The 13,053-nt window shown below is 35.8% G+C and overlaps 1 protein-coding gene across 7 annotated transcripts in view; it reads right to left on the bottom strand.

Annotated features, from left to right (window-relative positions):
• Nucleotides 1-4,085: 4,085 nt before the first annotated feature.
• LOC128209847 (adhesion G protein-coupled receptor L3-like) overlaps nucleotides 4,086-13,053 on the bottom strand; it is a 68,564-nt gene continuing 59,596 nt past the window's right edge. For 5 of the 7 annotated variants that reach the window (XM_052914087.1, XM_052914091.1, XM_052914090.1 and 2 more), the window contains 12 exons: nucleotides 12,502-12,548; nucleotides 11,604-11,736; nucleotides 11,317-11,420; nucleotides 11,014-11,116; nucleotides 10,628-10,778; nucleotides 8,365-8,434; nucleotides 7,792-7,858; nucleotides 7,418-7,503; nucleotides 7,095-7,221; nucleotides 6,723-6,764; nucleotides 6,421-6,500; nucleotides 4,086-6,098 (listed from right to left, as the gene is read on the bottom strand). In XM_052914087.1, the coding sequence (XP_052770047.1) occupies nucleotides 6,080-6,098; nucleotides 6,421-6,500; nucleotides 6,723-6,764; nucleotides 7,095-7,221; nucleotides 7,418-7,503; nucleotides 7,792-7,858; nucleotides 8,365-8,434; nucleotides 10,628-10,778; nucleotides 11,014-11,116; nucleotides 11,317-11,420; nucleotides 11,604-11,736; nucleotides 12,502-12,548 (1,029 nt within the window). In that variant the 3' untranslated portion in view covers nucleotides 4,086-6,079. The remainder of the gene's footprint in view (nucleotides 6,099-6,420; nucleotides 6,501-6,722; nucleotides 6,765-7,094; nucleotides 7,222-7,417; nucleotides 7,504-7,791; nucleotides 7,859-8,364; nucleotides 8,435-10,627; nucleotides 10,779-11,013; nucleotides 11,117-11,316; nucleotides 11,421-11,603; nucleotides 11,737-12,501; nucleotides 12,549-13,053) is intronic. The other 2 variants (XM_052914089.1, XM_052914092.1) reach the window with 1 other exon arrangement.

The following is a 13,053-nucleotide window of genomic DNA, read 5'->3' as shown; positions in this document are numbered from 1 at the left end:
GTTGTTAAAAAAGACAATATTCAACATATAACGCTCTGATGCCAAGTGTGGTAAGGGGAAACTAAATTACAGCTTAAATGGCAAAATGAAGTGTTTTGAATTTGAAGACGCACGTTTTTTTTACAAAAACGACGGGAAACTTCGCACGATTTCGTCTTAGCAGAGCGATAAAAATCGAGTGAAATTGTAGCAAGATTACGTTAAATAATTAGTGTTCTGTAACATTCTACATCTTATCTTTGCTTTAAAGTCATTAAACTTGGAATCATCCGAACGTTACACAGAATTAAAGCCTTGTATCCAGCCCGTGTAAAAATATCGTTATACGCTTGAGGCTGCTCCAGGCTGTTCCGGGCTGCCAGAAAACTAAAGTCGAAAAGTGGAGTAAAGTGATATTTTTAGTTCACACAAAAAAATAGTGTAAATGTTTTTAAATTATTTATTTGAGTATTTTTGCGTCATTTAAAGGGGTGTTTTACAAACGAACTATTGTGAATATTTTTTCTCTCATTTTTTCGGCTTTGAAAACATGAATTTCTGAATTTTCCGTGTTGTTCAGTCATTTAACTTGTAATCATTCAAAAGTTTCATATACTAGAAACAATGTATCCAGCCCGAGTAAAAATACCATAAAACGCCCGGGGCTGCTCGGGGCTGCTTGGGGCTGCCAGAATGAAAACTAAAATAGAAAAGTGAAGTAAAGTGATGTTTATAGTTCACACTCAAAGAATAGTGTAAATGTTGAAAAAGTAATCATTCTAGTATTTTGCGTCATTTAAAGAGTATTTTGCAAACGAATTATTGTGAATTATTTTTTCAATTTTTTTCGGCTTTGAAAACATGAATTTCTGAAATTTCCGTGTTGTTAAGTAATTAAACTTGTAATCATGCGAACGTTTCATATACTAGAAACCAAGTATCCAGCCCGAGTAAAAATACCATAAAACGTCTGGGGCTGAAAGAATAGTGTAAATGTTGAAAAAGTATTCATTTTAGTATTTTGCGTCATTTAAAGAGTATTTTGCAAACGAATTATTGTAAATGATTTTTTTTTTTCATTTTTCATATACTAGAAGCCATGTATCCAGCACGAGTAAAAATACCGTAAAACGCCTAGGGCTGCTTGGGGTGTCAGACGCGTGAAATCAAAAAGTGGAGTAAATTGATTTCTTTAGTTCACAAAAAAGGAATAGTGTACATGTTTTTAAATGATTCATTTTAGTATTTTTGCTTTAGTTTAAGGTGTGTATTGCCAACCAACTATTGTAAATGATTTTTTTTCTCATTTTTTATGTTTTTTTCTGGCTTTGAAAACTGAAAACCGACGGGAAACTTCACACGAGTTCGTCTTAGCATAGCTGCTAATCTGCCCAGCTGCCCAGCTTTTGACTTCACGCTGGCAGGCTTCTAGACTGCTAACTCACGCTGCTATGCTGCTAGTCTGCTAGGCTGCTGACTTCACGCTGCTATGCTGTCAGTCTGGTAGGCTGCTGACTTCACGCTGCTAGGCTGCCAGTCTGCTGGGCTGCTGACTTCAAGCTGCTGGGCTGCCGGTCTGCTGACTTCACGCTGCTAGGCTGTCAGTCTGCTGGGCTGCTGACTACACGCTGCTAGGCTGTCAGTCTGCTGGGCTGCTGACTTCACGCTGCTGGGCTGCCAGTCTGCCGGTTTGCTGACTTCACGCTGCTGGGCTGCTGGGCTGCTGACTTCACGCTGCTAGGCTGTCAGTCTGCTGGGCTGCTGACTTCACGCTGCTAGACTGCCCGTCTGCTGGGCTGCTGACTTCACGCTGCTGGGCTGCTGGGCTGCCAGTCTGCCAACTTCACGAACATCTATTAACAGTATAAATACAATTTACAAAAACATATATGTAAACTTACTTTAAGTTAAACACATCTGCACTCTTTAATATTTGTAATATAAACATTAGGCAGAATTTATTTCGGAATGTTCATAGAAACCAAATTTGACGTGTATACACGGACGTTTAAAAATAATATGAATTTTGTGAATTGATATAAATATAAATATCAGTATGATTTCAACAATATACAAAAAATAGTATTATAATTAGTGCAACTTAATACCATGAAATGACGATGCATAAACAAGAACCCGTCGGACGGCATTTGCTGATATCATCCTCCCCAGGCTGCCGGCAAAGACCCTGCATCTGACCTGCCCCACATTAGTATTGAAATGTTTTATCACGCAAAGAGATTTATTATTAATACAAATAAATCTTAAATAGAACAAAACCTCTGAGAACGTGTTGCGAAACCGAGTGATAGCCTCAAAGCAAATAAAACAGGATTCCACTGATTAGGCTACATGTGTTTGAAAATCTTTCAAAAAGTAACCCAAGTGTGCGCCCCCAGAAATGTTATACAGTCAGATGAATTCTTAACATAGTCGGAATAGCTGGAATCAACGCCAATGACCGTATTCAAACTTGAAAAGGTATTGGATCAGTATTGTAAACCATGGGCTATGATTACGAACAGTCTGAAGTCTGAGTTCAGACTCAAGTAGCAAAACTGCAAATCTTCATTTCATTTTAACCTTACGTCTAGTTACGAAAATTGCAGAAGTTATAGTTGAAATTGTACAATTATTTACATCGCTTTTGGAAACTTATCTAATAAACATGAACTTTTATACTATATTATATCTTAACTCTTTTAGTTTACTTAAATCATACACTTTGGGTTAACATGGGCCCCGCCAAAATGTTAATTGTTTGACATGGACTTACGCATTCATTTTCGGAGTTATACTTGTCATTTTCATGGAGTACAATGGTACCCAGGTGAGTGATAATAGACGATCATGGTCCACTTTGTTATATAAGGTGCCTCGCAATATTCTGCTGTCCTATGTGTATTTTGCATAATATTTCAATCAGGTTTTTGTATGTATGCTCACTGTTCGATAATAAAACATGTAAGATAAGTCCTCTTGTACTGTTTTTCTTTTCCACGCAAAATGGTAACATAACAAGGAGTTGTCATGAAACTCCGATCCTAGCCATTTCATTTACCGAGCGACATATAACACATAGAGCTTTAAAATTATTTTTCATACGGAAATTCATGCTTCAGTTTTAGGACAAAACTATTTGACTGTCCACATGGCTGCACTGTGCATTTATTCGTAATCACCTTTGCTACAATTTATCAGAGTTTCATAGAGGATGAACCCAAAAAGTGTTTTTGTCCAAGATATCAATCCAGAATTGTGATATATAACTTTTACAGAGTTTCACTGACTAACGGCACTGATTCATTCAGACTGGTTTATCAAACTCCGCATATGTAAAACCTGTTTCGAGTCTAGCCACAATTTCAGATCTCATGATCACGCCAACATATAGTCAGTATGATAACAAAAATGGTTAATTAACCACAAACACATTTTCGTCACTTTGAACTCTTGTGTAATAGTTTGTTTTGGAATAGCCGTGGTTCAGCATGACAACGAGTTCGAGTCTTATCAACTAACTCCTTGACGATTAACGTTAGTATAATAATTTTGTCTACTTAGTAGAAGTTGGAGGGATTTTAGGACAGCTCTCTCTCTCTCTCTCTCTCGAACTGATTTCCCATTTCCCTCGCCCTCTGCCTCCCAGTCCCTCGCCCTCTGCATCCCAGTCCTTCGCCCTCTGCCTCCCATTTCCCTCGCCTCTGCCTCCCAGTCCCTCGGCCTCTGCCTCCCAGTCCCTCGCCCGCTGCCTCCCAGTCCCTCGCCCTCTGCCTCCCAGTCCCTCGCCCTCTGCCTCCCAGTCCCTCGCCCTCTGCCTCCCAGTCCCTCGCCCTCTGCCTCCCAGTCCCTCGCCCTCTGCCTCCCAGTCCCTCGCCCTCTTCCTCTCAGTCCCTCGCCCTCTGCCTCCCAGTCCCTCGCCCTCTGCCTCCCAGTACCTCGCCCTCTTCCTCCCAGTCCCTTGCCCTCAGCCTCCCAGTCCCTCGTCTCTAAACGGTCAATATCATCGACGAACACATAACTCATACCGCTAATGGAATTCTAAAACAATTCTTAAATGGACTTTAATATTTATTACCAAATAAGCAAGACTATATGTCGTAGAAAATAATAGTTTAGCATGCATGATATTAACAAAAACACAACTGTAATGCATATATGAGATAAGCAATAACTCAAACATATTTAATAACATAAATGCGAATGTACATTTTCATACAAGAACATTATTTCAATCAAAATTATTGTTTATTTCATTACGATATTACACAAATAATAAAAACGTCTTTAATCCCATTAATGGATTTTATTTAAATAAATGCATGACACAAAATAAATAAAAGAAAGGGGTTAAAAGTTTTTTTAAACATCCTATTGACATACGATGAAACTACTGGCTAACATGTATTTAGTTTATGCTTATTAATATGCGTAATGACAAGCGTTGGAGGCTCCACGCGGGTAAGTGAATTTACTAATAAATATCCAAACAGACGAATAAAAGAAAGCGAAACACTATTGATTGTAGTGTGAAATGGTATTGTATTTCAGTCATAATTGAAAAATAAATGATATTTTCACTCGTGGCTGTGCCAGTTTAAACTTCCTTCTAAGAAGACTCAGGAAATAAAATACGTTTTCTGGAATCAACAAATATTCACTATATATTCTGACACAAACCGTGCACTACTTAGTAGTCGACTAGATTCCAAACTACAAGTACGATAAGCTTTATACATAAAATAAATACTAGAATATACTTAGGCATATATAAATATGATTTTTATAACAAAATGATTATAGGGTACGCACTCGGGCTGTAAACCATTTTGCGGGCCTTTGCAGATGGTAACGACCTCAAAAAGGTGTATTATCGCTATTATTGCATAAAATACACACCATGAGAAACGTTTGTGTTTAAAAAGGCTGTTAAATGTCATTAAGCTCGATTCGGGCCGCAACATAACTCGGCAGTGGCATTTTTGTTTCGACGCCAATTTTTTGCAGTGTTCATTCGTTTGGAAAGTGTTGTTTTCTTTGGAAATTGACTGGATTACTGGGAGTATTTACACACAATACCTATTGGGTAATCGATTAATTACCGATATAGTCCTACTTTAACCATTGTTTGTTTTGACAATTAATTTAAGCCTGAACACATGTTCTTGATAAAATGTATACCATCTTCAGCATCAGAGATTTTCTTTTTGAAATTTCTTTGTTCGTTGCATACGACGTAATGAGATCATGTCCATATAGGTCGTTTGTTCTGAATAAAATCGAAAGAAATAACTAAAGTTCGGAGAAGTTGAACGTTTAGACTTAATTTAGTGCTTTTAAAGCAAACAAATAGTCAAAACAACTGCAGAAAGTACTAGTAAACACACATCAGCTTGCCAGGAAAAGACAACAGAAGAAAATATGTAAGTTAGATGCGTTTTTTTAATTTGTTGATATTTGTATACAGCTACATGTATATATGCTGAAATTTGTTTTTTGTGCAAAAGTTGGCATCGTTGAACCACTTTCGTCAGATACCAGGTCACTCAGCTGCCATTGTTATGATGCGAGCCCTGAATTAAAGCGCTTATGTAAAACAAAAAGCCGGTCATAAGTTTTCTACCGATAACGCCCGGGTTTTTGCGTTTTAACACACCACGATATCGGACCGAAAACATACATTTTATGCAATAATAAGAGTTATTGATCATTTGAAAATATTACTGGTCGTTGGATTCTATTAGTATCAACTGCGTTATTATAAAACTTCTGCAGTGCTTAATAATTAAAAATATACCCACGATAACTTACTCAGGTATATTTATGACTTCGTATATCTCTCTAATGATATAGCATTTAATTGAATGCATCCTTAACGTGTATCGAAAAAAAAATGTTTAATTTTAATTGTTTCAGGGAATGAAGTTGTAGTTTCCATTGAAGGCTAATCATTATGAGGCTCATGGAATTGTGAAGTTCCTAACCTCAGAGGGACAGACTAATAGACACTAGTGGAATGTCCACTATAAGCTCTTTGTATTCGATTATTGGTATATACATGTAGTCTAGACAATCGTCAGATATGCAGTTGGTGGACATCTCAGTCGATTTTGCTACTTCTGGAAACCAAATTATATAATTTGATCAAAGATATAAAAAGCATAAAGACGAAGATATAAATACGTTTCAGAGTTTAACTAATTTTCTTGACACATTCGATCTTCTTTATATTAGCTGCAATGTTATTTACAATCTGTAATAATAAGCAAAGAGGACAAATTATTAATAACCTAGAACCATTATTTGGATTCAATCAATTTCGTAAGACTACTTAAATGGCCACAGATATATCAGTTGTAATAGAAAACATATGGCTTCGAAAACCAAACAGCCGAAAACAAAGTAGTAAGGATAGTTTTAAACTGTAAAACAATGTGTTACCGCGCTTTCATTTCGGTAGCAGTGGCCGACACCTCTGTGGCAAACCACCTGGTAAGCCTGGCTTTAAACGCCTCCTGCACCTTCGTAGAAAGAACACAACATGGTTTAAACGTGCAATAGACACCAAAGTTATCATACGTGTTTGATAGACGTTAGTATACATTTTTAAAGTTTTAGTATACACGTTTAAGGTGATCATGTAGTTCAAAAGAACACTCGATTAAATAAATAAACGTGCTTAATTTTGCATCTACATCTAGTAAGCATTGTTGAATTAATTTAGAAAAATTGAGTAAACATACTTTCCTATCCAGAATGCACTGAACTATGAAGATAAGTAGCCCCTGTAAATACAGACAAAGAGTTATTCTCTTTTATGTACGACCGATAGTTATGTTTTGGTATTGTTTACCTACACTGTGTAATACACTAAGTTGAGCAATGTTTCGTTAATAGAAAAACACATGTTTAGATTGCATACATAAGTGCATACATAAGTGTTCCATGTTTACATGCTGACTGCCACACGTGCACCTGCAAACTCTTGGAAGTGTTCATGCATACGGTTGTACTGTTGTACATGTACGTACAGACTGCTTTACGTGTACCAGCATACTGTTGTACGTGTACCTGCAGGCTGTTGCACATGAGTATGATCAATATGAAACGTGTACCTGTAGACTGTTGAAGATGACAAAGAGGTACTGGAACACGGAAGTTTCCCTGTTGACAGCAAACACTCCGAACAGCCACGTGATCCCGAAGACTGGCAACAAGACACACACGCTACGTATCCCGGTCCTGTGACAGATTATAAGACATTATAACCATAATTTGAGAGCATTTATCCTGTTCATTTTAGAGCAAATAAAGAAAACTGTTGTGAAACGTTTCTAGGCATGATTGTTAACTATGTTTTGACTGACAGTGTAAATAGTTGGGTTTTAGTTTGCAGAAATCATTGAACGTAGACTGCGATTGAAAAAAAGAAACTTTCTTGATTTTGTCAGCATCCGTGCGTTTTGAGATAGCGGAAGTCCCAAACATCGTTTTGATGACAGCGACCGAGATGATGGTGTTCACCTGTGACACAAAAATTGACAACATCATAAATTATATGAATAAAATCAACAACATATACCGCGTAACTTACAACAATTACCCATAACTAGCAAACTAGTTCAGAAGAATGTGACGGAATTAGTACGTTGTTTATATACTTATCCTTTTCCATATACTCAAACACTAAATTGCCCAAACAGTTTCCACAAGAACAAGAGCTTCGAGTATGTTGCCTATCACATATTTTGTTGAAATGTTTAACGGTACAATCAAGGATGTTTTTAATTATCTAATACAGAAATATCTTACAAATATGACTGTCAACGCCGGTCCAGCAAAAGCCCAGAAAAGTCCCGAATCAATGCTGAGCCAGCAGCTAGAAAAGAAACACTTGAATGCTGCTTTCTTATAATTTAAGGATTCTGGCCCACACAACGCTAGTTCTCTGATAGCCCCTTTAACCATAATGTTATTTTTTTTATGTATGGTGACCCATTTAAGTTTAATATCATTTTGAAGGGTAATGCTCGCTGATAACTAGTATGTTAAATAAATGAGAGCAAGTACATCGTTCGTAAGGTTATTACAGTTTGTATATTTCATCTTCATTTTTCAATGAAACCAGACGTGAACAATCGATATATCTGCTGTTGCTAAAGGCCAAAAAGACTTGTTTGTTAAATTTGTTTCTATCTAATGTTTATACTTTTTGATATCTGAACATAAAACGCTTTCAAATGATACCAAAATAATATGGGATCACCAGGCATCCAAATTTCTTAAATCAACAAATTGTAGCAAAACATGAGTTTGAATTTGTTATTTAAGTGATTTTAATACTCTTTCATCTCTATAATACAATGAAACTACGGGCGTACATACAATTTATCATTTCCATAACCATTCAGCTTCGATGCTGCAGCTGAAATGGACACAACGACCAAGGGCATTCCTGAAAATGTTCAGAACGTAAATACATCGTATGATACCCACGTCTGTGCGATTCCATTACACTCCATGCATCTGAGTAGCAAGTGAGTATCTGACAATGTGTGGAATACTGTTGCCTGCTTACCCACCACATAGAAGGTTGGCTTCAATATTGGGCACTATAATATTCATTTGACCAGAAGGGACTCACAAACACATGTTTTGGGGATTTGATAGAGATAAAACTATGTCGTTGAATGCTTATAGTTAGCTAATTTGGTTAGGGGTTAGGCGCACATTCTCACCGATACCTACACCATGTGCTTAATTGTATAGCTAAACAAACATTCATTAGTAGGCTTCGATCCGGTCAGTATACCGGCGCTTTAATTATATTGTAATAAGAAGGCGATAAATAATAGAACACAAGTACACTGGTAGCAATGAGTATTGGTTTCTTTTTTAACAGTTCAAAATGATATATAGCATGATGGCCAAATCCCAACATGTCCATTACGTTTTATATCTTAGATTAAGAGAGACTGAAATCTAAGCTTTCTAATTATAATATTTATAGTTTTCTATCTGTTTTTAACGTGTGATGCATGGAACATTTGAGATACTGATGGTTGCAATGTAGTTTGTTTACAAAACTATAATTATATACCATATATTTGATGCAAAACGTATGCAAATTATTTTTATGGCTTATACTTTTTGGGATTGATCAATGATGCTGTAATCTAAAATGTACATATTTTAGGCAGCAATTGGTCCTTAAACGTTCGTCAGAATGCTTGTAGTGATGGTGTTCTTGGTGACCTAGGACATTTCTCCATGTATATATAATCGTCAAAGCGCTGTATTAAATACCGCAAACGTCGACTTTATATGCCAAATATTAGATATCCTAAATGTGTTCTAATATGTTTGTATATTGCATAACGTTGGTTTTTGGAAATTACTAGTAGTTGACTTCTGTCTAGGAAAGTTTGTAAAGAAATGGCTTAGCCAACATAAGGATGAGTCTATATGTTTAAAATGCTAGATTAGTTTTTCTTACGTACGCAAATAGATTAAAGGATCAATACTTACAAATTTAGAAATCGATTTGTATACAAAAATATACACAAATGTTATATATATATCGCTGATTCATGGTGGTATCGCCAGACATATACAGTTATTATGAAGTTATGAAAAGCGGCATATACAAATGCTACATGTACAGTTATAAAAGGCCGCATCGCTGATTCATGGCTGCATAGCCAGAGATGAATAATTTAGTTCATGTTGACATTACCAGTACTAGTTAAAAAGTTAACAGTGTTGTTTTGTTGATTCAGATGAATATAATAGTTTTCAGTCATATGTATTGATTTTTAAACGAATCGACTTATGTGAATATTATAAATGATGGTTATCTAGAACTATTTTTGTTCATAGGTCTACTTTTTGATGACATAGATGCTTTACAAAAGGTTTGGCAGTCAAAGTGGATCTCCTCTCGGAACTCAGGGCCAAAGGTATCAGTCGTCGTCAATACAAAATCAATTTTATTTAGTGAAAAGCGTCATCTTAACTAACGGTTTAGGGGAGGGGATATATTGCCTGCAGTAATGAACAGATTTGTGGCCAGTTAGTGTATCGAACACAAGGGAATATCGTGTTATTCGGCTGATCTGCGTGGTTGTATCACTTTCAGTTGCTTAGGTAAAATACAGTGTCGCACGAGACTGCAATTCCAGTGCTATGTTTCTTTATGCAAGCAATGAGAAGTGATACTTTCCTACAGATCATCCGACTTACGTATTTTTTTTCTATTTTTTTAAGATCTACTCATTTGGCTGACAGTCTTTTTACTATGTAGATGTATTGTGGGTGAGGATTTGCGCATGCGCAGAATGCAGTTGTGTGAAACGGGTTTAGAAAAGTATGTCCCAGTATTCATATTCATGTTTAAATCATGCAATATGACAGACGGCAATTTAACAGACATTAAATAAATAAAATATTTCAACGAACGACTCGTTTTCATATGAGATCTCTACTACAGTGGATCACAAGGCATCACATTTTTAAATTTTGTTTTAACAAGCTTACCTTTGGGATGTAAACTCTAAATAAAATATTTAAGTATTTCCTTCTTATAAACCATTGGGCGTAACTATTGCTGGAACCGTTGCGTATCAGTTAATAAAGAATGCTAAAATACCGTAGGAAATTCCAAGCAGTGCTGGCAAATAGTTCCTTTTGTCGAAGGGTCTAAGCACCACTTGCGCAATAATACATCCTTCTGAGAGCATCAAGAAAAAGGCAGTCAAAAATATGTAGTGGAGCAGAACAGCAATCGAAGTGCACACGGCCTGTCAGATAAGGATTACAGTCATGTCTGTTTATTTTATCCAGAAAAAAATGTTTAAACATGTTTCTCAAACACTGATATTTTTAACAGGTGCATAACCTAGAATACGAATTCATAAAACGTTAACATAACATGTACGAATAGCGTCTTGATGCCATTCACTCAGACCAACATTAAAGGCCTTTTAATATATTTGTTATAGGTTTCTTCGAACGTAATACAACATATGCACTTACGTGTTGTGAAGTTTTATCTACCCCTGCCAGAAAGATGACATACGCCAAAAGAAGAACCGAACATAAGTTTAGCAGCAAAATTGACCTCCTCGAACGTAAAGCCCTGTACGGTTATACAATCTCAATTAACTCTTCTGCGACATACTGAGCATTTTTTTAAGTTAATTGTTGTGTATACAACTTTATTGGGATGACTTCGATAATTTCATTGTTCAATTTCGCCAGTGTAAGTTATGTACACGAATTGTCTCCAAACATCTGTCAAATCACTCACATATACTTTCTATACAATACACAACTTACTTCCAGAAGAACACGATGGTCGTAATGGTAAGAACCAAGCCAATTATAGATATACTGCATCCCACGATTGACAAAACTCTAAGGCGGCGTTGGTGAACAGTATTCTAAGTAGAAAATCTAAATTTCATTCAGTAACGTATGATTTTACTAGTAAATTTACAAATCGCCCGCTCAGAAAGAATTTCGGGAATTTGTAAAACACATTTTAATATTTTTGATACATTATATTTTAAAACATCATTTTATGGCATTTTACGACCAGTTTCATTCAAAGAATATATAACAACCGTTTCAGTGATACTGGTGGGGCTCATGAGAACAGCAAAGTTTGTCAGATGGTTACAATGGCAGGTCACGGTTCCCTTTTCTCTGTCAAATTGTTCTAAAATGCATCCGTCAGTGGACCAACGGCCTTTCCTGCTACAAAAGACACAACATATTACGGTTGCTAATTATTTATTATATGCTATCCGGTGGTTTATAGAGATTGATAAGTGAAATAAAAATGGCATTTCACTGTTTTCATTTGTTTAGCCCGCTCTCACTACTAAATCGAACGTCAGCGCGGAACAAAGCATACTTCAAGGAGTAACAACATATTTATAGTGCGTACTTAAGCTTTTCATTAATAACATAGTGAGTGGTGAAAGCAAAAATAATCACCACTGTTGAAACTTTAATTTTCATTTAAATTTGTGATACGACCTTTTGAATGGGTAAAACGTTCACCTATTGCTTTATGGTCCGTGTGTTAAGACTTTGAGAAAATTAATCAATGGAAAATGTTATCACAGTTTAAAAGCTTTAAAATGAAATTGAAAATTTATCTAGCAAATTTAAATATGAGCTTTAGCAATTATCTCCCACTACCATATCAACAAAGCATTAGTGTCACTTGACGATACATTTTATATAAGAAAGGACGAAAAAAGGAAGCTAACAACTTTCTTAAAATACAACAATTGTCATTGCCATTCAGAGCCACCTTTGTACTGAGGTGATTCATTGCCTTGCATTGTATTGAGCAAACTATATGGACCCAAATGATTACGTCCCAAACTAGTTCATTCACTTTTAATAAATTTGTTATGGAATAATTCAATTTTATACATGAAGTGAGCCATATGATTTTAGTTTTACTCTCTTAAGAAAATTTATCACCGAAACAAACATTTAAGGATATACCTTTGATTTGTTTCCCAGTATAAACAGGAGGGATCTGTTAGCTTTCTCTGAAAGAAATTAACACATATCAGACGTGCATCAGTTTATTCCTATGCAAAAGTTGGACCAATCACTGTAAACGTGCACACATAAAAAGTAAAATCAAATGACTAAAAGTGCTAACGTCGCGGGAGGTATTTAACCAAATCATAATATGAACTAAGGCGCCGCCTCTACGGGCTTGAAGTGTTATTGCCGGACACTTTAAGTTTACTTAATGACTAAGTGAAACATACTAGGAGTAAAAGGGAAACGTTTTTTTGTATATGTTAATAAAACTAAAATAACAAGCAGTTCTGTTGCTGTTAGCAATATATTTAGTGTATACGCAACAATCTTCAATAATATTGTATACATTATATGTAATGCATTACTTTATATTTTATATGAAGTTTAGAGTTATACTTCTTAATTAACTTAAATAAAGCTACTATGCATTTGAGATCAAGTACACAAACGCATTTGAGGAATATGTTACAAACATAAAATAAATAAAAACAAGAGCTGTCACAG

This window comes from Mya arenaria, chromosome 11, assembly GCF_026914265.1.
Source record: "Mya arenaria isolate MELC-2E11 chromosome 11, ASM2691426v1".
In the NCBI taxonomy this organism is placed as follows: Eukaryota; Metazoa; Mollusca; class Bivalvia; order Myida; family Myidae; genus Mya; species Mya arenaria.
Note: the sequence above shows the minus strand (reverse complement) of the source record. Positions and strands in the feature narration are given on the sequence as shown.